The following is a 27,977-nucleotide window of genomic DNA, read 5'->3' as shown; positions in this document are numbered from 1 at the left end:
CGGAATGAAAGGCTCAGCAGTGCTCAGATGTCAGTTCTCCCCCAAACCATCTACAGATTCAATGCCACCCCAGTCAAAATGCCAACTGGTTTTTTTTCCCTGCGTAGAAATTGACAAGGTAGTCTGAAACTCACATGGAAATGAAGACACTTAGGCTATAGACAAAACAATTTTGAAAAAGAATCATGTCAGAGGCTCACATGACTTATTAGAAAGCCAGAGAAATCAAAAGTGTGACATTGGCATAAAGACTGACAAGCCAAGTGGTGGAGCGCCCCAAAGAGTCCAGAAGTAGGCTCGCACACACGGCCAACTGATTTGGACAGATGTGCCGAGGCGCTTCAATTGGGGAACAGATCACCTTTTTAGCAGATGGGTCTGAAAAAACCTGAATATTCACACAGAAAAAAATGAATTGTGAATTGATGTCACACCGTACACAGAACTTAACTCAGTGGATCATCGAGCTAAGGGTCAAAGCTAAGACTATAAACTTCTCTAAGAAACAGGAGATTGGGAGTTCCCTGGGGGCCTAGCAGTTAAGGATTCAGCCCTGTCCTTGCTGTGGCTCAAGGTGGAGCCCTGGCCCAGGAATTTCTGCAGGAAAGAAAACAAAGGATCAAATCTTAATGACTCTATTTTGCACTCTTTGTATCATAGCTAAGAAATCTTTGCAAAACTCAAGTTCAAGCCACTTCTGGAGTTCCCATGTGGCACAGCAGGTTAAGGATCCAGCACTGTCGCTGCAGGAACTGGAGTTGTTGCTGTGGCACGGGTTCGATCTCCAGCCTGGGAACTTCCACACGCCATGGATGCAGCCAAAAAAAAAAAAAAAAAAAAAAAAAGAGCCAACCACTTCTGCTTGTCAAAAAAGTTATGAAAATGGAAAGGCAAAGCCACAGTCTCAGAGATAATATTAGCAAAACGTATCTGACAAAGGCCTTATATCTAGAACCCTTACAATTAAATAATAAGACAACCCAATTAGCAACATGGGCAAAAGAGTTGAACAGACAGGTCACCCTGGAAGATACGTGAGAGGCTGGCGAGGACATAAAAATTGCTCGACGGTATTAATCACCGGGGAAATCAAAACCACAACGAGATGCTGCTCCGTGCCCACCAGGATGGCTGGAATCAAAAAGATGGACAAAGAACAGGGTTGGGGGCACATGGGAAAGCAGACCCCTCGCACACCGCTGTGGGGATGCAGCGCGGTGCCGCTGCTTTGGAAAAGTTTCGTAGTTCCACCACCACCCAGCAATTCCACTCCCAGCTGCGTAAGGAAAACATCAGTCCACACCAAAACTTGCACACGCATGTTCATAGCAGCTTTATTTGTGACTGTGGGGATGGGGGGGGGCAGAAAGGAGGGAGCACCCGCAGCACTGGTTGGTTTTTGGGGGGACGGACCTGTGTTCATCAGCTTCACTGCTGGGATAGCTTTACAGGTGCACACATGACAAAAACGCATCCAATTGTCCACTTTAAAGATAACACAGTTGCTTGTATGCCTATTCTTCTTCTCTAAGGCTGTCAAAAAAGATGAAGAATCAGGAAGCTTCAAATCCTGGCGGCCCCTGCGTGTGAAGTCACAGACACAAGGGGGGGGGAGGTGCTGGCATGAGAGGAAAGCAGCTAAGTACCAAGGCAAGTGGGGGTTCCTGTGGGTGTCAGCGGGGGCTGCTCATGTCAGTGCATCGTGCCTGGCGGACGGCTGCCGTCCCTTCCCGCAGGTCGACACCCTACGAGCATCAGAACCGTCCAGATGCCTCTAGAAGTCATCATTTGCATCCACTTCTTCACTTCCTTGATCTTAGAATCATTCTTTTATGTTTAAAAAAATTGTTCCTCTTCAGGAACCAGCCAGAGACCAAACTTCTCCGCCTGGCGTCTGGCTCTCCACAAGCTGGTTCTGATGACCTCTTAGCCCAGGACTGCCCTCCAGAAAGCCTCCTGCCCTCCTGGGCTTCCCGAACACACCCCCACCTCCCCGTTCTTCCCACCAGCCCGCCGGAAGCCCCCTGACCTCAACTTCCTGGCTCGAGAGCTCACATGCTACTTAATTCCACACACAACTTTGTCACACACACACCAAGCCTGTCACACTTTGCTCCCTAACAAGGCACAGACTCAGCATCGCACGTCCCCCAGGCTGGGTGGTGGTGGCGGTGGGGTGGGGGTTGAAGAGGTGGGGTCCCCGCCTGTTCTGAACGGTTCACAGGGAGTCACCGCTGGTACCCTGCTGTCCCCAGCATGTCTTTGTTTAAGGTGCCTGGCGGCCTTGCAAAGCAAGGCAGAGCAAGTTTTGCAGATAGTCGAAGCGAAGGTTCTAAGACACCGCTCATGCTGCGCTTTGCAGGGGACTGATGTTGCCCTCTGCCCTCCTGGTCTTGGAGCCGCAGTGTCCCCGTGGCCTTGGGTTCCTGCCTTCCCTTTGCAAGCAGCCAAGGGGCGCCCAGACCTGCTGTCTAGGGTTCCCACCTCCATCTGAGACCGTTCACCTCACCGCTAGCAGCTAATTGAACCCGTCGGGAGAGGCCGTCTCCGCCAGAGGGCCCCGTTCGAAGCCAACACCCGAACTGTCCTTATCTGTTTGCATCCAAAGGCAATGCGTTCCCTCAGGACAGTGTACCAGTGCCGTGAAGATACGGCCACAGCGCTTAAACAGCTCTTAAAGAGCATCCAAAGTTTCAAAGGGCAAATGATGCACTCAGGGTGGCCAGCGTCTCACCGCCCAGAGGTGTGAGGCTGGCTTCCAGGGACAGCGCTGGAGGCGGGGAGCCTGGAAAGCGGGCGGGAAGTCCGAAGTAGTTTCAGTTTTTGCACTCCAGGTGTCCGCCACAGAGCAAGTGTGGGCCACCATGCAGGTCTCCAGCCAGTCAGCTGGGACCCCGATTTCAAGGCACCATAAGGCAAGCATCCTCTCCGGATGCTCTCTGGCTGATTCCAGGCAATACCCGTTCAGTTCCTGTGGCACACGTGACCGATGACCGGTTCTAAAGGAAAACAATACTTCACATGGCATCAGAGTCAACGTCTAATGGAGAGGAGTGAGATTAGACCGCGAATGGACAACCAAACGATGCAGGACTATCATAAATGAGTTAGGGAGTTTCCTAGTAGCTCAACGGGTTAAGGACCTGGTGGTGTCACTGCTATGGCTCTAGTCCCTGCTGTGGCACAGGTCTCACTCCTGGCTGGGAAGTTCCACATGCTGCTCGTGAGGCCAAAAAAATTGAGTTGGCTCATCCAGTAGAACCAATGGGAGGACGCTATGCTGGGGACAGCCAAGTCTTTTTCATTAAAATCTGGCTACTGCCTGGCCCGTCATCACGCAGTCACTCACTTACTCCAGCAATAGAAATGCACAGCAGAGCGCACGGAACCACGGCCTTCCCTGGCCCATTATGTAATGACAGTTGCCCCAATCCTGGGCAGGCTGGGGCTGAAGAAAAACCAGACTGGAGCCCAAGCAAAGGGCCTCAGGCCACTGGCCCTGGCCCTGCGTGGGGATCCATCCTGCCACCCTCGCAAAGATGGCCTGCACCTCACATAAACACGCGCTTCCCGGCAACCTTGCCACGGAATCCAAAGACACCATCCTAACATGAGGTCAGGGTGGACTGCGGTCTAGACCTTGAGTTCAGTGTGCTAAGGGAGCAACACTCATTTTGCAAGGATTCACGACGTGCCAAGCACTGGGCTCAGAGCAGAACACGACACACAGAGCAGAAGGAGGCTATGAGATGAGAGCAGGTTACAACTCTAGAACTTTCCATAAGCCACAAGTGTGTAACTGTAATACATCTAAATAAAGCATCTACATCTATATACAGATTTCATACGATCATCTCTATGCATCTCTCTCTCACGTCTGGAGTTGTCCTAGCAGCTGTGTTTCCAGGCTGTCCCATGCTTCCTGGGGGTCTCTGACCCTCCCTGGTCCAACAGGGAGTGTGCACGCTTCTCAGAGGCTCAGTGCGGGGCCTCTGGCAAACACCCCCTTGCCTGCCCTGGGGTGGGGGGGAGCCCAGCCCAGCCCAGCCCGTGTGTGACAGAGCCGGGGCCCCCAGAAAATCAGAAAAGGGCCCGAAGGAGGTGGCGAGCCAACCAGGGCGCTGGGCTGAGGACAGCATGGGGCAGAACTCCTGGCCCCAGCTCTAGCGACAGCCTCGGACTTGCCAGCCCACACCTCCCCCGCCTGAGGCCTTCCCAGAGGGGTGGAGGGGTTCTCGTTTAAGGAGTGAGTCCCTGACACTCCCACATGGCAAAAACCTCTGTCTTGGACGCGTGCATCACTCTGAACGCAAACACATTGAAGCCGCGGAACCTCAAAGAGTTTGAGGAATGTCCCATGAAAGCGAGCGGGGGAGGGGAGCCACTACCAGGCTCTGTGCAAATTCCTAACCGTCCTGCTTTCCTCCAGGGGCGGCCGCTGGAGGGAAGCAGCTAAGCGGGAAGCTTTAGGCACTGAGGGCGGGGAGCAGGGGCGAGGCCGGCGTGGCCTCCGCGGGCCGGGTCTGAAGGCAGCGGGTGGGCGGGGAGGAGGCCAAAGGCGGCAGGGCCCTGCGGGGGACGAGAGCGGAAGGGCCCCTGTCTGGGGGAGGAGAAGCTGACGGTGCCCAGGGCCCGCCATCCCCCGGGATCCCCTGAGCTCTGCGAGGATGGGGCCCGGGTGCTGCTCCTCCGAGAAGCAGCGGGGGGCGCCGCCGGGAGGCCCAAGGACCGAAGGCCTGCGAGGAGGACGGGCCGCGGCTCAGCGACAGCAGGGCGGCCTGCGCCTTCCCTCTCGGGCTGGCGATGCTGCGGGAGCGGGAGCAGGAGCCAGATGCCCGAGCCCTTTCCCATTCCGCTTCTGGATGACTTTTAGGGGACGGCGCCGTCAAGCCAAGCCGGCAGCGGAGCCCCGACGTTGAATTCTCTCAAGTCAAGGACTAAAGTGCTTTCAGTGTCTTCTCCCTGGAAACGCTAACAAGTCTGGGGCGACGCGAAGACCCCACGAGGGGAGGGGGCCCGCTCCTCCCTCCCTCAAGGCACCGCTCCCTCCCGCCCACGGCCCCACTGGCAGCAGCTCCACGGCGGGGGCAATCCCGCCCGCGCGCAGCCCCGGAGCCGCCCCCGGCGCCGTCTCTGGGCCTTGGCGGCCGCATCGACGACCACGGGGAGGGGCGGGAGGCGCCTCACTTGGGACCGGGCCTCCCGCGCGACACCCCGGCCGCCGGCGCCGGGGGCGGCGTCTGGCCGCGCTTCTCGTCCTCGGGGCGGGGCTCCGCGGCGGCTCCCCGGTCGGACGGGCCGGCCGCCTCCGGGAGCTTCTTGGAGCCGCGCGCTTTGGGGTTCCCCTGGGAGGCCTTGTCGCCGCGGTCGCGCCGGCGCTCCAGGAGGACCGAGCCGCTGCGGAAGGCCCTCCCGCAGTCGCCCCGTTCGTGGGGCCTCTCCTCGCTGTGCACCGCCTGGTGCTTGAAGAGGTTGGACCGGCGGCTGAAGGTCTTGCCGCACTCGCTGCACTCGTAGGGCTTCTCGCCGCTGTGCACCCGCCGGTGCTGGCTGAGGCCCGAGCGCCCCCGGAAGGCCTTCCCGCACTCCTTGCACTCAAAGGGCCGCTCCCCGCTGTGGATGCGCTGGTGGTGGATGAGCTGGGAGATGCCCTTGAAGGCCTTCGGGCACTGGCTGCAGGTGTAGGGCTTCTCGCCGCTGTGGGTGCGCTGGTGCTCGATGAGGTTGGAGCTCCTGCTGAAGGCCTTGCCGCACTCGCCGCAGGCGTAGGGCCGCTCGCCGCTGTGGATGCGCTGGTGCTCCAGGAGCGCGAAGCTGCGCCGGAAGAGCTTCCCGCACTCGCCGCAGGCGAACGGCTTCTCGCCGCTGTGGATGATCTGGTGCTTGATGAGGTTGGAGCTGCGCGTGAAGGTCTTGCCGCACTCGCCGCAGGCGTAGGGCTTCTCGCCGCTGTGGATGCGCTGGTGCTCCAGGAGCGCGAAGCTGCGCCGGAAGAGCTTCCCGCACTCGCCGCACTCGTAGGGCTTCTCGCCGCTGTGGATGATCCGGTGCTTGATGAGGTTGGAGCTCCGGCTGAAGGACTTCCCGCACTGCTGACACAGGAACCGCTTCTCGGCGCCTTTGGAGCCCTGCTGCCTTGGAACCGGATCCTGCCTACCGCCGCGGCCGCTTGCCTGCGGCTCTCTGCCCGCCCCCGAGTGGCTGCTCCGGCCTTTCTCTCTGGGGTCGCCACCCCTGCCCGCACCTGTCTGTGGACGAGAGGTATGTTTCCACCGGTGCTCAGGTGCTTCCTGCGGCCGCCGGGCCACCTGGCCCTTGCTGCCACCCTGACCGTCGGCCCCCGCCAGGTCTTTGGGGCCATCTTTCAGCTGTGAGGTCGTCTTGCTCTTGGTCTTGTCACCTGTAAAGACAGAGAGCACCAACCAGTGTCACGCCCTCCCTGGGTCTCTAGTTGGGTTTGTCCTTCACCCTCACCCTCGCTCCAAGGCCGAGAAGAGCTGAATCGGGAGCGGAGGACCGCGCAGAAGCAGCAAGATGACTGTCAGCAGAAGGCGGGCAAGGGGAAGGGGGCGGCCATGAGTTGGACATAGCAGAGCTGGCATGAGACGGGCACTCCATGGGAGAGGTGAACCTGGCACGAAAGAGCATGTCCCACCCGAGGTGGCCATGCCACCCTCCCGTGGGGCACCGCCACTCACCTGCCTGCATCCCCGCGGCGGCCCCCATCCTGTGGCTGGCCACCCAGGGCCCCTCCCCGCGCTCTAGCTGGGAGACCAGGTGAGGCTTGGAGAATGAAAACCCTGTCCGTGGAAATGAAGCAGGTTAGTCACCCCAGCCTGAGTGTCTCCAGGAAGGGAGAGTGACGAACTCTCTAGAAAGTGCCTCTGGGAAGGTCCAGAGCAAGGGCAGAATCGCTCTAAGGAAGCAGGCGCTCTGGGCGTACTGGGGCCAGGCGCGCACAGCGAGTCTTAAGTGGGTGGTGATTCGGCCAAGAGGGGAAGGATGTGATTATTCGGCCCGCAGGGTTGGGGGATATGGGGGATCGGTGCGGAGCCCCGGAAGGGCAGAGCCGAAGGGCTGCCTGCGTCCCGAAAGCCAAAGCCCCTGTTTCACCATCAAATCGAGCAGATGCCTCTGTTCCTTACGCCAGACTCCACGGAGGCATCCCGACTCCCCTGGGAAGCCCAGGTGAGGGTGAGAAACAACCGCGGGGAAGAGGCCAGTCTCCCTCCGTGGGCCTGGATGACTAGTGAGATCTCTGGCGTCTAAAAGAAGAAGTGGAACAAATGGGTGACGTGCAACCCCGAAGGCAGGGGGTGCGGCGTGGAGGCTGTCCCTGCGCTCTCCTGACCTCTCCCACGCGGGGAACCAGGCCCCGGGCCTCGGCAAGGAACAGATGCGTCTAAACTCTGTAACGTGAAACGAATGTAAAAGGCAACCTTGCTAACAATAAAATTAAGTATAAATCAGTGCATGTAAATATTCGAGGACAATTTGCATCTATCTTTTGGGTAGAAGAGGTCTCGTTAAAGTGTGATTTTATACGCAAAATAAATTGACGGGGGCCGTGCATCTACCTAAAACATACGCCCAAACCATTCAGCTAACACCTGGGCTAAAGCGGAGCGTCATGATGGGGCAATGCATTTATTCTTGGACTCACAGTAGCCAACAAGCAAAGAAACTCAGAGAAAACCGGGTTCAGAGACAGAGAGGGGGCCTGGCTGTGTTCGGGGTCCTTACCCAGCGACACCAAGTGGCGGTAGTTTTCCAGCATCACTTGCTTGTAGAGCATCCTTTGTCTGAGATCCAGAAGCTTCCATTCTGTCTTGGTGAAGTACACGGACACGTCCTCAAAAGATACTGGCACCTAAAACGAGCCATTCCCGAGGCTACAGGGGAATTCGCCCCTGTGGGTCCTGGGATGAGCTGGCAGGGACTAAGCATGGGGTGGGGGGCGGGGGGCTGAGAGCTCAGCAAGGGCGGCGGCTGCTGGGAGAGGTGCCGGGCGAGGGGCCCCCGCAGTTGGGGCCCCACTCACCTTGGGTCTGGCCGTCAGGAGCATGGCTGCCATCGCTGGGGCGCCGGGCTGCTGCGGAGAGAGGACGGGGCCCGTGTGAGCTGCGCACCCGCGCTGGGCCGGGCCTCAGCCGGAAAGGCCCCCTTCACAGCCGGTGGGGGACAGGACCTCAGCATCTCTCTTTTGGGGATGCAATTCAACTTGTAGCACTTTCCCAAACAGCTTCTGTCCTCTCTCCTCACCAGATAGGACTCTGTCTCTCCTCGTGCGAGATCTGCCTGGCTGGGCTTTGGGGGAGTCTATTTCTTCTTCTTCTTTTTTTTTCTTTTTAGGGCCACACCCGTGGCATATGGAGGTTCCCAGGCTAGGGGTCCCCTTGGAGCTGTAGCCGCCAACCTACACCACAGCCACAGCAACACCAGGTCCTTAACCCACTGAGCGAGGCCAGGGATTGAACCCGCAACCTCATGGCTGCCAGTTGGGTTTGTAACCAGTTTCTTCTTGTTCTCATTTCCTTCTTCTCTCAGCCCTCTTCCCACGCGGCCAGCACCCTGACGCCCCTCCAAGGTCAGACGTCTCAAAGAAAAAGTCCAACACACACACCACCTTCCCCGGTAAACAGACTTGTTCTCAAGGCAAGAGAGCGAGCGAGCTTGTGGGATGCATAGCAGAGGGCCCCACGATCGCTGGGGGAGCAGGCTGCTCTCTGGCGGGGTAGGGTTCTGGCTGCGGGCTGGGGTGGGTGAAGAGAAAGCAGGCCAAGGGCACGCCTGCATCGGGCCCTCGGGCTGGCTCCTTGCTCCGCGTACCTGGTGCTGAAAACCGCAAGTGGGGATGGGGGGCGCAGCGGAGCAGCCGGGCAGGGGCGGGGGGTGGGGGAGGGGTGGGGAGCAGGCCCCCCAGCTTGTTTGTGTCCCAGGAGCATTTAAATCGCCTCCAAGGGAGTTCCCGTCGTGGCTCAGCGGTAATGAACCCGCATCCTCAATCCATGAGGATGTGGGTTCGATCCCTGGCCTCACTTAGTGGGTTAAGGATCCAGTGTTGCCATGAGTTTCGGTGTAGGTGGAAGACGTGGCTCGGATTCGGTGTTGCTGTGGCTGTGGTGTAGGCCGGCAGCTGCAACTCAGATGCGGCCCCTCGCCTGGGAACTTCCATATGCTGCGGGTGCGGCCCTAAAAAGACAAAAACAACAACAACAACAACAAAAAAAACAAAAAAAACCCCAAAACAAACAAACCCCACTGGACCAGACCAGAGTAAATAAATAAAGGTGTGTCTGATGAAGTTTATGCTCTTAAGAGAAAGAGAGAGAGAGAATCCCCTCAGGTCCGAAAGACACCAAAACCATCAAGGGAAAGGCTGATGGGAGGCGGGGCATCCACGCGATGTCAGGACGTGTCCCCCATTTAACTGCTGGTCACACGAGTGCAAGCAAACCCAGTGGCGCCACAGAGGGTCTGCTCTTGCTGAAGCTGCACCTGATTCTAAGGCAGCCTTGGGACCTGGTGTCCAGTTTACAGAGGACCTTGGGGACAGAGGGACCAGTTAAAGACACCACGAGGAAGCAGCCATCCTTTTTTTTTTTTTTTTTTTTTTTTTTTTTTTTTTTGTCTTTTTGCCTTTTCTAGGGCCGCTCCCATGGCATATGAAGGTTCCCAGGCTACGGGTCGAATCGGAGCTGTAGCCGTCAGCCTACGCCAGAGCCACAGCAACGTGGGATCCAAGCCTCGTCTGCAACCTACACCAGAGCTCACGGCTATGCCGGATCCTTAACCCACTGAGCGAGGCCAGGGACCGAACCAGCAACCTCATGGTTCCTAGTCAGATTCGTTAACCACTGAGCCACGACAGGAACTCCACAAGAGTCCTTTTCAAGAGACGCACATGGAATCATTTGGGGAGAGAATGGCGTGCGAAGTTACTTTAAAATATTTCAACAAAACCAAAAGAAAGCAGAGGGAGGGAGGGAGAGAGAAACAAGCAAATAAGGCAAGCTGGCGCTGGAGGCCACTGTCCCCGCTGGGAGGTGGGCCCTGGGCTTCGTAGACCACTCTCCCTGCTGGGCTGTTTGCTGGGCAGCGTTCACAATTAAAAGGGAGAATAGTCTGGTGGTTTCTCAGTAAGTAAACAGTTATCCTCTGACCCAGCAATTCCGTTCCTGGGTATGTGCTCAAAAGAATTGAAAACAGGTGTTCATACAGACACTTGTCCAGCCCGAATGTGGAAACAAGCCAAGGGGCCATCGATGGAAGAATGGGCTCTCCAAACCATCGGCTCTACGCACGACGGAATATTATTTGGCCGCGAAGAGGAATGCACTACTGACCCACGCCACACGTGGATGATGCTGGAGACGTGATGCTAAGTGAAAAAAGCCAGACATGCGAAGGGCCACAAGAGCTTTCTTGACCTAGATTTCAAGTTATGACTAAAACCCCCTTTTTTTCAGGGCTTCTCAGTTCACTGAGCTCCTACCCTGCCTCCCTCCCTTATGAGGCTCCGTCATTCCAGACCCGCCCCCACCTTTGGAGCTGAAACAAAGAGTTCTGCCTGCCCTCTTTGCAGGCAGTCACTGTCCTGTGGCTCACCATCAAAACAAACAAACAAACAAACAAACAAAAATCTTTAAATCTTATGAGGCCTAAGATATGACCAGAGAGAGGGCAGATGGGTGGGTGCCCGGGGCTGGGACTGGGTGTGGGGGCTGCGTGACTGCTCCACGAAGACGGCGTTTCTTTTTGGGGTGATAAAAATATTTTGGAAATAGACAGTGGTGATGGTTGCACAGCGTTGCAAGGATACCTAATGTCACTTGTTTCCCTGGGACACACTGGCAGTCACTGGGGGACCCACACAAGCTGAAGGGATAGGGGAGAATTCGGATAATAACAAGGGTTTTCAGACCACCATCGATTGTTCTGGAACACATCACAAGCCTATTTGTTCCCTATCACGACTGCACTGCCAGGTCACCATCCATTTTGAAAAACACAGAGAAGAAACACACCAGGGACAGGGTTCGACGTAGCCAGAGACCAGACTGAAGTTTTGCAGCCCAAGGCGCGTGGGAGGTGCCAGCAGGCAGGGCAGCCACACACAGCGGTGTCCGGTCTGGAGAGCCAGTGCCCCGCGCAGCGGGATTCGAAATCGCGGAGAGAGACGCAGCACCCCTGGGTGGCAATGGCCACCGTCCCGAGCAGGAACTTTAGGAAAGACACAGAAGGAGCCTGCGAACCGGACAGCGGCTTTTTCTGAGACTCTTTGATGTCGCGGGGCCTCCAGAGCGGAGGCGGAGCTGAAGGATGATGCTAGGCCCCCGGGCTCAGGTTTCCCCAAGACAGGACGTCGGGCACGCAGGGCCCTCAGCTAGTGGCAAGTGAGGGAAGAAGCTGGGAAGGCCCCGGAACCCGACAGAGGTGCACCCGACAGAGGAACAGACCCCCAGCCCGCGTTGCGGGGCGTCCTGGCGGGAGGGGGGCAGCGGGACAGGGAGGCGATGCTGCCAACCCAAATGAAGCATGGCCCCCAAGGGGAGAAGCAGCCAGTGGGCTTCAGCGCTGATGCCTTTGGAAGACCACGAGATGGGGCTATTTCCCCAGAAAAAGAAAACAAACAAACAAACACCCGCAGGACAGGCATCAGTAGGGCCCCTCAGACGATCAGGAACTGGGGAGGGACACGGACACGCGGGGCCACTAGGGGTGGGCTCCTTCCTTCCTGGTGCAACTTCCTCTGCGGTTTGGCAACTCAAGACCCCAGATGCCTCCTTCCGGGCAGCCTTCCTCGAGAGCTGTGTCACCTGCCACCTGTCTGGTGGAAAGGCCCGAGGCCCCGGGGCCTGGGGAGCCCAGCCGCAGCTCAGAGCCCAGCTCTGGCCTGGGAGCTGCCCCCGCTCAGCCCAGAGTTGTCCGTGCTGCCTGCCCCCACCAAGCCCTCTGACGAGCAACCCTGCCACCCGCGTCTCCAGGCCCTGCCTGGGGCGGGGGTGGGGGAGGGCGCAGGGCTGACCTGGACAGAAAGAGGCCACCTCCTGGTGGACTTCTTCCCTGTTCGCAGCCCTTGTTCAGCTGCCCGTCTCACTCAGTGCAGCCCAGGCGGTCCTAGCTGACCTTGGCCTCCTCTGCTCCCCTGCTGTGGCCACACGGGCCTCCCAGCTCTTCCTCCCGCACACCAGGCCACCCCTGCACTGGCACGGGCTGTTCCTTCTGCCCGCAGCGCTCTCTCACCTCCTTCAAGTTGTGAGAAACGTGGCCTTCTAGCCACGGCGCTGAAACCCGTAGCGCCCCCCCCCTCCCCAAGCTCTATCTCCTTCCCCTCGCGGGCACTTGGCCCCAGCTCACATACTCTACAATTCTGAATTGAAAACGTCTGCTGTTTACTGCGCGTCCTGCCACTCGAACTGGAGCCGGAGCCGGGTTTTGCCGTTTTGTGCCCAGACAGTGTACCTCCAGTGCCAGGAGCAGCCTGGCCCACAGGGGTGCTGGCACCTACCTGTTGGACTGGCGGGCTGTCAGAGCCCGCGCTGCAGCGCAGCCCCACACACCTCCCGGCTCCGCTCAGCAGAACCTCTCTCGCCCTTGGGTCCTTCCATCCGGCCCTTGGCACCCTCTTCTAGTGCCTTCTCCTGGCGTGCTGGTCCCCGCGGACACCCTGCATCACCAAGGGACACAACCCCCACCCCTGAGCCCCGCAGGGGCACGTCTAGGACCCTCAGGGCCCGTTCCTGCAGGCGGTTCGCCGGGCGGCCCTGGGCAGGGGTGCCGCGACCTCACGCAGAGGCGCAAGATCCAAACTTACCAGGCGGCTTGGCGACAGGATGCTCTCTTGCCAGCCCCAGAATCAGCGGCGCACCGCAGTCAGGAGAGAAACTGGGAAACGCGGGGCTGCCTTTCCCGGCGCCCAGGAAGGGGGCAGCCCCGAGGGCCGGTCAGCCGCGCTCCCCGCTCGCCACCGCGTCCCCCGCCACCTGCCGAGACGGGGATGGGGGGGGGGGCCTCGGGGCTGTCCGTCCCTCCTCCCGACCCCCGCCCCGGCCCCCCGTCAGGCCCGAGGCCAAGGCTGCCGCCTCCGAGAAGCCCTCCGGGGCGGCGCCCCAGAGAGGCGGCGGGGCTCCCAGCCGGCTCTCGACCTCGCTCCCGGGCGCCGCGGGGGAGGCACCTTCTGCGCCGCCGCCCGTCCGTCCAGCGCCCGACGAGCGGGCCGGGGCGCGGGCGGGGCCGGGGCGGCGGCGGCGTGGGAACGGGGCGCGGGGTGGGGGGGCACGGAGCATGCGCGGCGCGACGAGAGGGAGGCCCGGCCCCCGCGCCCCGCCTGGCGCGCCCCACGGGGGTTCTGGCCTGGCTCCCTGCGAACCCCGGGGCGCTTCCGCTTTCGGTCTGGGCTGCATCTAGGGCTCGGGTCTCGGGGGTCAGTGCACCGCTCTCCCCCAAGGGGACAGGGGAGGGGCAGGGTTGCCCGCGCACCTCCCATGGGTCAGACCCTGGGCTTTACGTCCAGTCCATCCGTTCATCGCCCATCCACCTGGGACCCGCAGGATCCCTGCGGGGCAGCCAGCGCCAAGTGGCCCAGCTGAGCCTCACCGCCTGTCCCCCGCCCTCCGCCCCCCTCCAGGAAGGGATCAGCCCATGTGAGCCAGGAGGGCAAAGATGAGAAAGTGGGGGGCCGTGAGGAGGGCTTTGGGGGAGGGCGGTGTCCAGACAGGTGGAGAAGGACAGTGACAAGCCCCTGGGTTGGTCGTTCCCTCGGTCCTCCCATGTACCGGTCAAGCCGGCCTGCAGGGTGGGCATTGGGGCTGAAATCCAGGGCTGCCTCTGCACCGCACCCGTGACAGGGATGAGTTCCTTCCAAAGTTGGGAATAGGAAAGAGGCTGTGGAGGAGAAGCTGGGAGGAAAAGCCGCTGCTGCGCGTGCCCCAGCCCTCCCAGCCCCGGCTTTGCTGAACCGAGCACCAGACCCGCAGCCCCTCTGCCGCCGAGCCGTACCTTTCCTTACACAGCCAGAGCTCAGGTATCCACTCTTGAGGTGGCTCCGGGCCCTGGCCAGGAGGGCGCAGGCCTGCCGTGAGAAGCCCTCCCCGTGCCCTGCTCCCAGGACAGCCGCTGCCTGCCCCTGGCTTAGGGGGAAAGCTGGGATTCCTGCTCAGGGTGCTTCTGGCTGTGGGGGGGCTGGGTTCTCGGGCGGCCAAGGGCAGAGGCAGGGTTCCCCTGTGGCCCTCGGTTGTGGGCCCTGATGCCCAGTCTTGCCCTCTCACCAGGAGTCTGGCTCGATAGGCCTGGGCTGGGCTCTAGAGGTGTAGTGGGGCAAACGGTGGCCCCTCAAAAGACTGTGTGCACCCTAACTCCCAGAACCTGTGAAGGTGCCCTTTCCTGGTAAAAAGGTCTCTGCAGATGTGATGAAATTAAGAATCTCAACATGAGATCATCCCGGAGGATCCGGGTGGGCCCTAAAGCCAATGACAAGTGTCCTTATAAGAGACAGAGGAGGCGGCCACATGAAGACAAAGACAGAGGCTGGAGGGGTGTGGCCTGGAGCCCCACAGAGTGACAGACGCACAGAAAGGTCTGTCTCTAGAGACTCTGGAGGGAGCACGGCCTGGCTGACACCTTGGTTCAGGGTTTCTGTTGTTTCAAGCCACCTGGTTTGTGGTCATTTATTGCAGCAGCTCCAGGGAACTCATCCGAGAGGGTGTGGGCTGAGCCAATTGGGGGAAGGGGGCTGGGCCTTTGCACCCACATTTGCCAGTAATATTGGGGTGTCGCAGGGGGCAGCCTTGGGTAAGGTGGCTCCTTTGGCCTTGGGCAGTTCTTAGCCTTGGCCTCCAGCCTTCACGGAAGGAGGGGAGTGAGAGCCTGAGGCTGGGAGGGGGCTCTGGGAGTGCATCCCGGCCTCCACGGTAGTGTGCGGTGGCTGCGTGTTCTCACCGTGTATCAGGAGATTCATTTCTCTTCTAGAATTTTCACAATCGCACCCGCATATGGAGGTTCCCAGGCTAGGGGTCGAATCGGAACTGTAGCTGCCGGCCTACGCCCCAGCCCCAGCCCCAGCCACACCAGATCGGAGCCGCGTCTTCGTCCTACACCACAGCTCACAGCCCCGCCAGATCCTTAACTCACTGAGCGAGGCCTGGGATCGAACCTGCATCCTCATGGATACTAGTCAGATTTGTTTCCGCTGTGCCGTGACAGGAACTCCAGAAATTTTACAGTGTTTGACTATGAAGAATTTCAAACACACGGCCAGCTTAGAGAGAGTAATACAATAAAAGTCCACGGATGCCCCAGTCAGCTGCAACCATCATCCACACAGGACCATCCTGCTCCATCTCTCCTCTGTCTGCCTCCCCTTCTTTCTTTTTTTCTTTTCTTTTTAAGGCCGCACCTGCGGCATAGGGAAGTTCCTAGGCTGGTGCGGAATCGGAGGAGCTGCAACTGCCAGCCCGCACTACAGCCACAGCCACACCGGATCCTTAACCTACTGAGGCAAGCTAGGGATTGAACCCAATCCTCAAGGATATTAGTTGGGTTCTTAACCCGCTGAGCCACCACAGGAACTCTCCACTGCCATTCCTTATAGCCAGGGGGCCCGGATCTCTCTGAGAGGGGTGCCTCTCCGGCTTCGGGCAGGGATAGGGCCCCAAAGACAGCAGGTCCCAGGGACCCCCTGGTGAAGGGGCCTGGAGAAGGGGTCCAGGGTGAAGCCAAGCCTCGGGAGGGAGGGAGGGTCCCGGCCAGCGGTGGGAGGCCAGGCTCAAGGAGGCTGTGGCTGACATCCCAGGGGTCCAGAAGTAGGTGCCTCACTCAGGGCCAGCTGGGCTGTGGCTGACAGCTTTGTGGTCTTCCTGGAGGAGGTGGTCTAGAGGATGCCCTCCCAGCCTCGGACACTACTCGGGCAACAGACAGAGCCCGAATCTGATGGTGGGTGAGGCGAGCTCATCTGCGGACGGATGGATGGCACGAGCTGTTTCTATGCAGGTCCCCCCGCCTCCCCGCGCACCCTCTTTGGGAAGGTGGTGTGGGTGGGGTGGAGCTGAGAGGTGGGGGAGGGGGGTGTCGGAGCTGTAGTCCCAGGAGACGGCGGCCTTGGGTGTGCAGGAGCCGGGCATGCGGTGGCGGTCAGAGCCCCAGGTCCCCGTGGCTGCTTCTTGACTCCATGCACCGAGTGGCTCACGGGATGGAGGGTGTCATGTCAAACAAGGGGCCAATCCTCAAACCCCTGGAGCCCCTGAGGCTTCGTGGCGAGGCCGGCGGGGGCCACAGTGTCGGGTTTGGGTGCCCGGAAGGAGCGCAGCTGGGGTTTCTGGGATGGCTGTAGCTGCCACTCTGGCTCCTGCGTTTCCCCGAGGGGAGCCATCACTGTCCCTCTACCGTCCCTCCTCGATGTGGCACAACTGTCCCTTTGCAGCCCCCCATGTACCTCCAGGTGCCATGAAGCCCCGGACCCAGCCTCTTTCCACCCTCACGTCTTGGCTCCGGGTCTGGCTGCCCTCTGCGTGCTGGGGAAGGTCTGGCAGCAATGGGGTCCATGTGCTTCCTTGACCTTGCCCAATGAAAGAGAAGCCCTCCTCTCGGACAGAGCGGGGGGCTGCCCACAGCACAGAGTTGCCCTAGGGGTGTCATGTGCAGCGGGGCTTGGACCAATCAGATCTGCCTCTGGATTTAGGGATGGGGGTTACCGTGGCCCCAGCTGCACGGAGAAGGGACAGACACCTGAACAAAAAGGGGGTCCTTTTAGCAAAGAAGAAGGGGGACTGGCTGCGGAGAGGGCCTCTGGCAGTGGCCTGTCTCTGGACATTCCTTTAGGTGACAGGAACTGCAGCCACTAAAGGTCGGGCCCCGAAGTTGCTATCCCGCCTTGCTGAGACATCCTGGCGGAGGGGAGGGCTCACCTTCCAGTGGCCAGGATGGCGGCTCAGCCCCAGGCTGACCTCGAGCCAGGCTGCGCCTCACGCCCCAGTGCCCGTCCCTGCTAGTGGCTGAGCACCCCATCCCCTGGCCTGCGTCCACACTTGGGAGGGGGAGTGGCAGGTGAGGCGTCTCTATGTGCGATTCATCCTTCGGCTAGTTCCCCTTGTGTTTTTCCATTGGCCAGTCTGCTTCTGTTGTGTGCAGCTAAGAACCATGATGCACTAGTTTCCGGCAGAGTCCCTCTGACCTCTCACGAAGTGCTCCCTACCCCAGGCTGAGGGACACCGCTCATTCTTGGAACCTGACGGCTCTTCGCAAAGTCCTTTGTTGGCTCCTCTTACTCCATCCCTCTTTTTTCCCCCTTCTTTTTATTTCTGCAGGACATGGAAGTTCCCGGGCTAGGGGTTGAATTGGAGCTACAGCTGCCGGCCTACCTCACAGCCACAGCAGATCCAAGCCGCATCAGCGACCTACACTGCTGTAGGTCGGTGTAGCTTGTGGCAGCACCGGATCCTTAACCCACTGAGCAAGGCCAGGGATGGAACCTGCATCCTCAGTGACACTATGTCAGGTTCTGAGCCTGCCGAGCCACAAAGGGAACTTTCCATCGCTCTTTTAACGTTGGTGTGTGTTACTTGTTGGAAGATAGATTAATAGGAATGATCAATTCTGAGAAAAAATTCTGAGAGGAAAAAAGACTGTTCAAAATAAAGCAAAGAAACCTCGGTGAGTCAGTGGGACGATATAAAAAGCTCCAGTACATGTGTATTTGGGATCCCAGAGAAGAAGAGAATCAGGGAAGAAAAACTCCTTGAAGAAATAATGACGGCCAGCTGCAAAATTTGGAGCCGAGGAGTTCCTACTGGGGCGCAGCGGGAATGAATCCAACTAGAACCCCTGCGGATGTGGGTTTGATCCCTGGCCTCGCTCAGTGGGTTGGGGATCTGGCATTGCCATGTGCTGTGGTGTAGGTCGCAGATGTGACTCGGATTGGACCCCTGGTCTGGGAACCTCCATATGCCATGGGTGCCACCCTAAAAAGCAAAAAAAAAAAAAAAAAAATTGGAGATAGACATAATTTACAAATTCTAGAAGTTCGGTGAACCCCAAGAGGATAACTACCAGGAAAAATCACATGTAGACACATCATAGTCAAACTGATGAAGGGAAAGGATACAGAGAAAGTCTTGAAAGCAGAGTCAGATGCAGCACCACCTATGGAAGAACATTAACGAGAAAATCCACTGAGTTCTCATCAGAAAAAATGGAAATCAGGAGACAGCAGAACAACAGCTTATTTTACTTTTTTTTTTTTTTTTTTTTTGCTTTTTAGGGCCGCACCCGAGGCCTGTGGAGGTTCCCAGGCTAGGGTTCGAATCGGAGCCGTAGCCGCTGGCCTATGCCACAGCCACAGCAACACAGGATCCGAGCCGCGTCTGCGACCTACACCACAGCTCACAGCCACGTCGGATCCTTAATCCACTGAACGAGGCCAGGGATCGAACCCACAACCTCGTGGTTCCCAGTCGGGTTTGTTAACCGCTGAGCCATGAAGGGACTCCAGAGAACAACATTTTAAAGTTCTGAACAACGACAAAAAATAACTTTCAATTCAGAACTCATCTCTACTCAGGGAAAAGATCCTTCAAGAATGGAGGTGAAATAAGGACCTTTTGAGACAGGTGAAGGCTAAGAGGACTCGTCCACAGAACCGCACTAAAAGAAATGCTGTGGAGTTGTGGCTCAGCGGTAACCAATCCGACTAGTATCCATGAGGACATGGGTTTGATTCCTGGCCTCACTCCGTGGGTTGGGGATCTGGCATTGCCGTGAGCTATGGTGTAGGTCACAGATGTGGCTTGGATCCTGCATGGCTGTGGCTGTGGTGTAGGCCGGCAGCAGTAGCTCCGATCAGACCCCTAGTCTGGGAACCTCCACATGCCATGGGTGTGGCCCTAAAAAGACACAAAAGGATGTGGTCTCCACCCAACTGGAGACCATGGGTGGGGGCGCAGCGGAGCAGCCGGGCAGGGCAGGGGTGGGGAGCAGGCCCCCAGCTTGTTTGTGTCCCAGGAGCATTTAAATCGTTTCCAAGGGAGTTCCCGTCATGGCTCAGCAGTAATGACCCCGCATCCTCAATCCAGGTGCGGGTGTAGCCTGAAGAAAAAAAAGAGAAAGAAAGAAAGAAAGAAGGAAAGAAAGAAGGAAGGAAGAAGGAAGGAAGAGAGAGAGAGAGAGAGAGAGAGAGAGAGAGAAAGAAAGAAAGAAAGAAAGAAAGAAAGAAAGAAAGAAAAGAAAAGAAAAGAAAAGAAAAGGAAAGAAAAGAAGGAAGGAAGGGAGGAAAAGCTAAAGGGAGGTCTTTCATTTGCTGTGCCACAAAGCGATTCAGTTATACAAGGACACGATTGTTTTCCAGAATTTTTTCTCACGTAGACGATCACAGAATACGGGGTAGAGTCCCCTGTGCTCTAGGGCAGCGCCCCGACGCTCAGTCTTTCCGCAGGCGACAGGGCGCACGTGCCAGTCCCCAAGCCCCAGTCCCGCCTTCCCTGGCTCTTTATTTCTTTGTACTGCATATGACTAAACTAAAGGTTATAATAATATGTTGTAGGTGGGTTTTTTTTTTTTTTTCTGTCTTTTTGCCTTTTGTAGGGCCACTCCTGTGGCACATGGAGTTTCCCAGGCTAGGGGTCCAATGGGAGCTGTAGCCGCCACCCTACACCACAGCCACAGCCACGCGGGATCCGAGCCGCGTCTGCGACCTACACCACAGCTCACGGCAACGCCGGATCCCTAACCCACTGAGCAAGGCCAGGATCGAACCTGCACCCTCATGGTTCCCAGTCGGGTTCGTTAACCACTGCGCCACGACGGAAACTCTAGTATGTTGTAGTCTCATAATCCATGTAGAAATAATACACATGGCAAGTACAGCATGAAAGGTGGGGCCCAGGGAAGTGAATCTATGGAGCGGAAAGGTTCCTGCCTTCTGTGAAGTGGAACTATGCTAACTAAGCACGGCCAGACCGGGAAAAGGTAAGGATATACCTTAGAATTCCTAGAACAATGCGAAGTGATAATTGGCTAAAAAAAGTAGATAAATAAAATGTAATAAAAAAATGCTTCTCTCAGGCAGGAAAAAGGGAACATAGGAACAAACCTAGACGGACAGACAGTGCTATGGGCTGAATATTTGCGCTGTCACCCTGCCAGCCCCACAGCCCCAGAGGCTCCGCCCAGGTCTAGCTGCTGCCCTGATGCAGCTGCAGCTGTGCAGCTGCAGAGAGTTCCCGCCCCCTCTGGCGTCCTCCTTACCCGCCTCACCGCCCCCCTTCTTCACTCTCACCGCCCCGTCCCCCTTCCCCTACCCCCCACGCCCTCTTCCCCTCCCTGCTCTCTCTCTCTCTCTCTCTCATCCCCCTTCCTTCCCGGAGGCTCCCCCCCTTTGCCCCTTCCCCTTTCTTGCTGCCCCTCCCCTCCCCTCTTCACCCCCCCCCCAGAAATTCACCTGTTAAATTCTAACTCCGTACGTGATGGAGTTTGGGAGGCAATTAGGTTATGAGGGTGGAGCCTTCATGAATGAGATTAATGCCTATATATACACACACACATATATATATGTATACATATTTTTTTTTCTGTTTAGGGCTGCGCCCGCGGCATATGGAGGTTCCCAGGCTAGGGGTCTCATTGGAGCTACAGCCGCCGGCCTGCACCAGAGCCACAGCAACGCCAGATCCCAGCCGCCTCTCCGACCTACACCCCAGCTCATGGCGACGCCGGATCCTTAACCCACGGAGCAAGGCCAGGGATCGAACCCGCCACCTCATGGCTGCTAGTCGGATTCGTTGCCGCTGTGCCACGACCGGAACTCCTGGTGCCCTTGTAAAAGACCCCACCCCCACCCCGCAGAGGGCCCCCCCATCTGCCATGTGAGAAGATGGCTCCTTGATGCAACTGGGCGAGACATGGGTAAATCCGTAGGAGAAGCTTTGCGGCGTCACCCATCACAGCAGAGAAGAGACTAGAGGCGAAGCGAGCCGTCCGTCTCCGGGGGCACCCCCTCGCCCTCCGCACCCCCGCCCCGTGGGGAGGCCGTTTTACTGGGGGGCGGCAGACGCGCGGGGGTGGGAATCTGGAGGCTCCAGGCCCGGGGACGTTGAGTCCTTAGTGCGCACGGCCTGTGGCTACAGTAACAAAGTGGCTCCTCACGTGTTCTTCTGATCCAACCGTTTTCCCTGCAAAGCGAGGACTAGAACTTTCTCCCTCACCTTCCGGGCGTTTCCGGCAGCGTCCGGAAGCCCACGCGGCCTTAGTCCCGAGCGCACGGCTCCTGACGGCGCTGCCTGGACGCCTCTTCGGAGCCTTCGGAGCGGATTCGGGGGTCTTCACCGCGTCGGAACAGGTGTGTGGACGCGCCAGGGCTTTGCCGGTGGGCCCTGGACGGCGCAGTTGGGGGGCCCCGGGTGGGGGGCCCTGAGTGTCCCGGCGGGGATGGCGGGTGGGGGGGGCACACCCCGTCTCCCGGAGCTGGGGTGCGGCTGCGGGCCCAAGGGGGGGCTCGCGGGACGGTCCCCCAGGGTGGAGGGTCTGAGGAGGGGACGGTTGGCCGCGGGCGTGGCTGCTGGGGTGTGTTCTGGCGGAGGGGGGCCCAGAGCGTGGGGCTAATGGTTAGGCCGGGGGTGGGGGGTCCTTGGAGGAGAGGGCCGCCTGCTGAGGGGAGGACCGAGGAGGGGGTCTCCCTGTGTGGAGAGGGGGAGCTGTGGTCCTCCGGGTGTGGGGGGGAGAGGGGAGGGCCGCCGGCTGGGAGCATCGGGGAGACTCCCGTGGGCCGAGGCGTGAAGCGAGCGGTGCGTGGGGGCTGGGGGGGACGCTGGTGGCAGGAAGGGGGTCCGCTCCCGGATCGGGGGAGGTGAGGGGGCGGAGTCCTGCTTGAGGGTGCTCCTGGGAGGATTCCCGGGTGTGAGAAGGTGGGGCAAGTCTGATCTCTAAGCCATTGGGGGAGCCCTGCTTCCAGGGCCCAGCGGGGAGTGCTACCAGCTTGGGGAGGAGCCGCCTGGCCCCCAGGGAGGGAGGGGGAGGGCTGGGGCTGCGGTGCTCCCGGTGGAGGCAGTTGCCCGTGGCTGGTGGGTTTCGGGGGCTCAGACCCGAGCGCCGGCCACTGCGTTAGGACTCTGAGCGGTTCCAGGTCGCCTCCGTCCGGGGAGGTGCAGGAATTGCAGTGATGGGAGGGGCGAGGCCCTGGCCTCCTCACAAAATAAAGATTCTTTACGAGGCTGCCGTGTACGCTCACCCAGATACACCATACCTCTGGGTGTAAAAACGTCTCCATAAATTTAAAAGGATTGCAATTTGACACAGTAAGTTCCCTCATCACAGGAAAGTTTTACTTGACATTAATAATGATAATGTATTGTTAAATATTTGGAAACCCATGGATCAAAGAAGAGATCACAAAGGGGCTTCAAAAACACTTCAAATAGGAAAGTAAAAAGAATACAACTCACCAGAATTTATGGGAGGCACCTAAAGGAGAAATAGGACAAAAATGTACAAAAAGAGTCAAGACATACATCAGTGACCTAACAGTCCATTTAGAGACACGAGAAAAGGCAGAGCAGGAGTTCCCATTGTGGCTCGGTGGGTTAAGAACCCGATGAGTGTCCATGAGGACGAGGGTTCGATCCCTGGCCTCGCTCCGTGGGTTAAGGATCCGGTGTTGCTGTGAGCTGTGGTGTAGGTCGCAGATGAGGCTCGGATCCCACATGGCTGTGGCTGTGGTGGAGGCTGGTGGCTATGGCTCCAATTCCACCCCTAGCCTGGGAACCTCCATGTGCTGTGAGTGCTGAGGCCCTAATTAAAAAAAAGAAAAGGAAGAGCAAAGGAAACACAGAATGAGTCGAGTGAAAAAATGATAGTGCTCAGAGAGGAAATCAGTGATGCAAAGCAAACGATGGACACAAGGAACAAAGCCATATGTTGGGTTTTGAAAAATAGCAACACGGAGTTCCCATTGTGGCGCAGCAGAAACGAATCTGGCTAGGAACCATGAGGATGCAGGTTTGATCCCCGGCCTCGCTCCGTGGCTTAAGGATCCGGTGTGGCCGTGAGCTGTGGTGTCGGTCGCAGACGTGGCTCGGATCCCGCGTTGCTGTGGCTGGGGTGTAGGCCGGCGGCTACAGCTCTCATTAGACCCCTAGCCTGGGAACCTCCATATGCTGTGGCCGTGGCCCTAAAAAGACAAAAACCAAAAAACAAAAAATAGCAACAAAACTGAGAAAGCCTAGAAAGACTAACCAGGGGAAAAGAGAAAGACCCCTAATCACCAATATCAGGAATGAGAGCGAGCTTATGCCACAGATCAGACGGATGTTACAAAGAGAATGGGGATGCTGTGGAGAATTCAGGCTAAAAGTTTGAAAACTTGAAAAATTTGTTGGGAAAAAGGCAGCTTCCTAAAACCCATGCCAGGAATGTAGGAAATAGAAACTGGCTTTTTATCTCGTAAATACATTTAATTTATCAAAAAATTTCCTAAAATCAAACAAACAAAACAGGGCGGGGGGGTGCTCCAGGCTGCTGCCGCGAGGGGCATTGGGGTGGGTTGTGTGCCACAAACATGCTTCTCTTCCCTTTGCACCCACAGGCCTGTTCCCACACTTCGACAGTCTGTGCACACCTGTTGGGTCACTTCACCCCACCTTCAGGTCCTCAAAAATGGCGCTGGCGATGCTGCGGGATTGGTGCAGGTGGATGGGCGTGAATGCTCAGCGCTCTCTGCTCATCCTGGGCATCCCGGATGACTGCGGGGAGCAGGAGTTCCAGGAGGCCGTGCAGGCAGCCCTGCGTCCTTTGGGCCGGTACCGAGTGCTGGGCAAGGTCTTCAGAAAGGAGCTGGGGTCCAGGGTTGCCTTGGTCGAGTTTGCTGAGTATTTAAACCGAAGCTTGATCCCTCGAAAAATACCAGGCAAGGGGGGACCCTGGACTGTGGTCTTCCTGCCCCAGGCTCCCAATTCGGAATCACAGGATAGACCCAGTTTCTCTGCACAGGCCCAGAGACAAGCAGTGGCTGGCAGGGCAGGGGAGGCAGGAGCTGCAGGTGAGGCAGGAACTACAAGTGAGACAGAAGCTGTAGGTGAGGCAGGAGGTGCAGGTGAGGCAGGAGGTGCAGGTGAGGCAGGAGGTGCAGGTGAGGCAGGAGGTGCAGGTGAGGCAGGAGTGCAGGTGAGGCAGGAGCTGCAGGTGAGACAGGAACTGCAGGTGAGACAGGAACTACAAGTGAGACGGAAGCTGTAGGTGAGGCAGGAGGTGCAGGTGAGGCAGGAGCTGCAGGTGAGGCAGGAGCTGCAGGTGAGACAGAAGCTGTAGGTGAGGCAGGAGTTGCGGGCGAGGCGGGAATTGCAGATGAGGCAGGAGCTACAGGTTTGGAGGGAGCCACAGATGAGGTGGGAGCTGAGAGTGGTGCAGGAACTGCAGATGCAGATAAGATAGTTACTGCCGGTGACGCAGGAGCTACAGGTGAGGTAGGAGTTGGAGGTGAGGCAGAAGTTACAGATGAGGAAGAAGCTACAGGTGAGGCAGGAGTCACAGGTTTGGAGGGATCCCCAGATGAGGTGGGAGCTGAGACTGGGGCAGGAGCTGCAGGTGAGGCAGGAACTACAAGTGAGACAGAAGCTGTAGGTGAGGCAGGAGTTGCGGGTGAGGCAGGAGTGGCAGGTGAGGCAGGAGCTACAGGTTTGGAGGGAGCCACAGATGAGGTGGGAGCTGAGACTGGGGCAGGAGGTGCAGGTGAGGCAGGAGCTTTGGGTGAGGCAGAAGCTGCAGGTGAGGCAGGAGCTGCAGGTGAAGCAGGAGCGGAGGCTGTGGCAGGAGCTGCAGGTGAGGCAGAAGTTGCAGGTGAGGCAGGAGCTGCAGGTGCAGCAGGAGAGGAGGCTGAGGCAGGAGCTGCAGGTGAAGCAGGAGCTGCAGGTGAAGCAGGAGCGGAGGCTGTGGCAGGAGCTGCAGGTGAGGCAGAAGATGCAGGTGAGGCAGGAGCTGCAGGTGCAGCAGGGGCAGAGGCTGAGGCAAGAGCTGAAGATGAAGCAGGGCTGTCAGATGAGGAGGGCGCTGCAGGGGACACAGGAGTGGCAGGTGTGGCAGGATCTTTGAGTATGGCGGGCGCCGCAGGCGAGGCAGGCGCTCCAGGTGAGGGGGCAGGTGTAGGTGTGGCAGGAGCCATGGCCGAGGCGGGAGCCTGGACCCGGCAGTGGAGGCAGGCCTTGCAGCCTGTGCTGGAGACCATGGGCTACGAGGAACTGAGAGCCTTCTCTGGGCTGGGAGAGCCAGGCGGCGGGGAAGAGTCCTTCGAGAGCTGGCTGGACCACGCCAACGACATGCTGTACCTGTGGCGCCACGTGTCCGAGAGGGAGCGGCGGCGGCGGCTGGTGGAGAGCCTGGGCGGCCCCGCGCTGGACCTCCTGTGCGGCCTCCTGGCGCAAGATGCCGACATGGCCGCGCAGGACTGCCTGGCCGCGCTGGTGCAGGTGTTTGGGGACCAGGACAGCCCGGTGACCGCGCGGCTCAGGTTCGCGACGTGCGCCCAGCGGCCGCAGGAGACGCTCTTTGCCTACGTGATGCGCCTGGAAGGCCTGCTGCAGGCGGCCGTGGAGACGGAGGCCATCCACCCGGCCACGGCCGACCAGGCGCGCGCCCGGCAGGTGCTGATGCGGGCGCGGCCCAACGACACGCTCCAGACCAAGCTGAGGAGGCTGCGGCTGGAGCGGAGGCCCCCTGGCTTCGTGGGCCTGCTGCGCCTCATCCGCGAGAGCGAGGCGTGGGAGGCCGAGCCGGCTGCGAGCGAGCAGGGGCACGGGGAAGAAGAGGCCCACGCGGGCATCGCAGGCCTGGCCGCCGCCCAGCGCGCCCCGGCCCGTGACGTCGCCGCCCAGGGCACCGCTGCAGAGGGCACCCTGGCCTTCCCGGCCCCCCTGGCCTTCCCGGCCCGGGAAGACAGCGGCCAGGCTGCCCTTTCAAGGAAGGTGGCGCCCAGGCGCCCCCAGCCCGGGAAGAGGCCGGTGTGGCAGTTCCTGCCGCCGCCGCCGCCGCCGAGGCTGGCGAGGCCGCCCCTGAAGCCCGAGGTGCTGCCAGCGTGGCCCCTGCCCCTGGGGAGAGCAGCCAGGCCTCCCGGGAAGTCGGAAGTGCTCCTGCTCCTGTGGGCCTAGGTCTGGCAGGATCCTCAGACGCCCCCAGAGGCCCCACCCCTCCCCACATGGGTGGCCTTTCCCCAGGGGCCCCAGGAGGTCCTGGCTGTGAGCCAGATGACCTTGACCAGGCAGGAGACCAAGAGGCTGAGGAGCCCCCCGAGGAGCCGGGAAACGAGGTCGGGGCTGCAGACATCAGCACCCCCGAGGCCTTCTCAGGCCAATAGGCTCAGCAGGCCCTGGGGGCCCCAGGCCCGGAGGCAGGGCCAGACCAGGCAGCCTCCTGGCCCCACAGGGGGAGCAGGGCTGAGGGGAGGGGAGCCCAGCCCAGCCCCCAGGTCCCCAACCATCCCCAAGGGGCCTTAACCACCACCCCCATCCTTTCCAGGGACCAAGATGACCAGGTGTGACACTAATCGGGGAGGGGAGAGGGGTCCCCTCCCCCCCCTTTGCCATGCCAGCCCTACCCCCAGCCCCAGCTCCAGCCCCAAAGCCTGATGGCCAGCCCGCCTAGGTGAGGGGCACCCGAAGACGCCTGCCACCCACACTGGCCCCGGAGACCTTAGGGGCCGTGTCAAGGTGCCTGGGCCTCCCTGTGCTGGGAGCCCACCTGTGTCTCTGTAGCCCCTCGTGACCCACGTGTCAAGGCACCCTGCTCCCTGCTCCCCTCTCCTCCAAACACGCACTGACCTTGGTTCCCCTGCAGAGCCCCGAGGTGCCCCTGAGCCATGGCCACGTGTCCCCCGCCTACCCAGGCAGCCACCTCAGGGCCCTGCCAGGTGGCCTGAGCTTCAGCGCCAGCCAAGGCTCTGCTTGCTGTGGTCCCGTGTCCCGAGCTCACTGTCTGCTTTCTGGGCGTAGATGTAGGCCCCCCGCCACCATGCGTCCTTGTGGGGATGTGCCTGTGTCCTTCTCTGAGTAGCTCCCCCGGCCCAGTCCCGGGAGACAGTGGGAAGGACAGGATGGACGAGGGCGAGGCCAGCGCCCACCACGTGACCTGCAGAAGGAAGACCTGGACCACCCGTGGCCGGCGGGGACTTCGGGAGGCTCCACTGTGTCCTGCGGTTCCAGCCCGTCTCTCCTCGTGACTCAGTTTCCTCGGCGTGGTGGAGCGTGTCCTGCTGTGGGTCAGAGGCGGAGGGGCGCGTCCTGGGGGGAGGGGACATTGCTGGGGTCCATCGTCCTGGCGAGAGGCCGCCCGCGGGGCCCTCAGGAAGGAGACCATGGGGCAAGGGAGGGTCACAGTGGGGGTTGCTGCTGAGGCACTGAGTTGGGGACCGGGGGTGGGCAGTGGGACCTGTGGGCGCGTGGCTGTTCGAAGTTGTTCCGTCATTACTCCCCGTGCTCGGTGGCTTCAGTCCATGTTTCTGTTCAATAAACTTCGCTGTTTTTCTCTTTCCTCGGCCTCCAGCCTCTGCTGCGCGCAGTGCAGGGAGGTGGGCGGGGGCCGGAGCGGATTCCCGCGCAGCACCTCGGGGAGACCCCTTCAGTGGAGCAGGCGGTGTGCAGACCCAGAGAGATGTGGCCTTCCCTTCCGTTTTAGAGGCCACTTGGGAGGTCTGGGGGGTCCGCTGGGTCTCGGGTTCCTTGGTGCCGCGTGGACCGGGCCCTGAATTGAGGAACTGTCAGGCCCAGTGTATCTCTGCCTCCTTGCTGAGGAAGCCAGAATTAGACTGAAGAGTTTCAGAAAATGCCCAAATGTATTTTAACCTGAGGGGTCCTAAAAATTGAAAACCTAACTGTGGTGCGACAGTGACACCGCTTCCTGCACGGCTCAAAATCGAGCCACTGACGGGGCTGCTGGGAGATGCTCCCAAACACACCTCCGCCTGCAAACAGATTTGCTCTCGAGGACAAGAAAGGCTGGGCTAGGGG

At 59.3% G+C, this 27,977-nt stretch overlaps 2 protein-coding genes across 6 annotated transcripts; one reads left to right on the top strand and one right to left on the bottom strand.

Annotated features, from left to right (window-relative positions):
• Positions 1,310-13,257, bottom strand: ZFP92 (ZFP92 zinc finger protein). Of its 5 annotated transcripts, XM_021080093.1 has the most exons (7): positions 12,818-13,257; positions 12,512-12,670; positions 8,042-8,092; positions 7,744-7,870; positions 7,146-7,265; positions 6,699-6,800; positions 5,054-6,400 (listed from the first exon to the last, which is right to left on the bottom strand). In XM_021080093.1, the coding sequence occupies exons 3-7, from the start codon at positions 8,072-8,074 to the stop codon at positions 5,184-5,186; spliced, it is 1,599 nt and encodes a 532-aa protein (XP_020935752.1). In that variant the 5' UTR covers positions 8,075-8,092; positions 12,512-12,670; positions 12,818-13,257; the 3' UTR covers positions 5,054-5,183. The 5 variants fall into 5 exon arrangements, with proteins under 5 accessions (XP_013841996.1, XP_020935752.1, XP_020935751.1 ...); XM_021080092.1 differs by lacking the exon at positions 12,512-12,670; XM_005673987.3 differs by lacking the exons at positions 7,146-7,265; positions 12,512-12,670.
• On the top strand, positions 25,140-26,123 carry LOC110257703 (paraneoplastic antigen-like protein 6B). The gene has a single exon (XM_021079885.1). The coding sequence runs from the start codon at positions 25,140-25,142 to the stop codon at positions 26,121-26,123; it is 984 nt and encodes a 327-aa protein (XP_020935544.1).

The sequence above is a fragment of the Sus scrofa genome, chromosome X, assembly GCF_000003025.6.
Source record: "Sus scrofa isolate TJ Tabasco breed Duroc chromosome X, Sscrofa11.1, whole genome shotgun sequence".
Lineage (NCBI taxonomy): Eukaryota > Metazoa > Chordata > Mammalia > Artiodactyla > Suidae > Sus > Sus scrofa.
Note: the sequence above shows the minus strand (reverse complement) of the source record. Positions and strands in the feature narration are given on the sequence as shown.

Excerpts from the sequence above, each read along its gene's own strand:
- ZFP92 (XM_021080093.1), bottom strand. The coding sequence starts at position 8,074 with ATGGCAGCCATGCTCCTGACGGCCAGACCCAAG. Across the intron at positions 7,871-8,041 it reads TCCTGACGGCCAGACCCAAG|GTGCCAGTATCTTTTGAGGA; the intron begins GTGAGTGGGGCC and ends GGCTCGTTTTAG. Across the intron at positions 6,401-6,698 it reads CGCCGCGGGGATGCAGGCAG|GTGACAAGACCAAGAGCAAG; the intron begins GTGAGTGGCGGT and ends CTGTCTTTACAG.
- LOC110257703 (XM_021079885.1), top strand. The coding sequence starts at position 25,140 with ATGGCCGAGGCGGGAGCCTGGACCCGGCAGTGGAGGCAGGCCTTGCAG.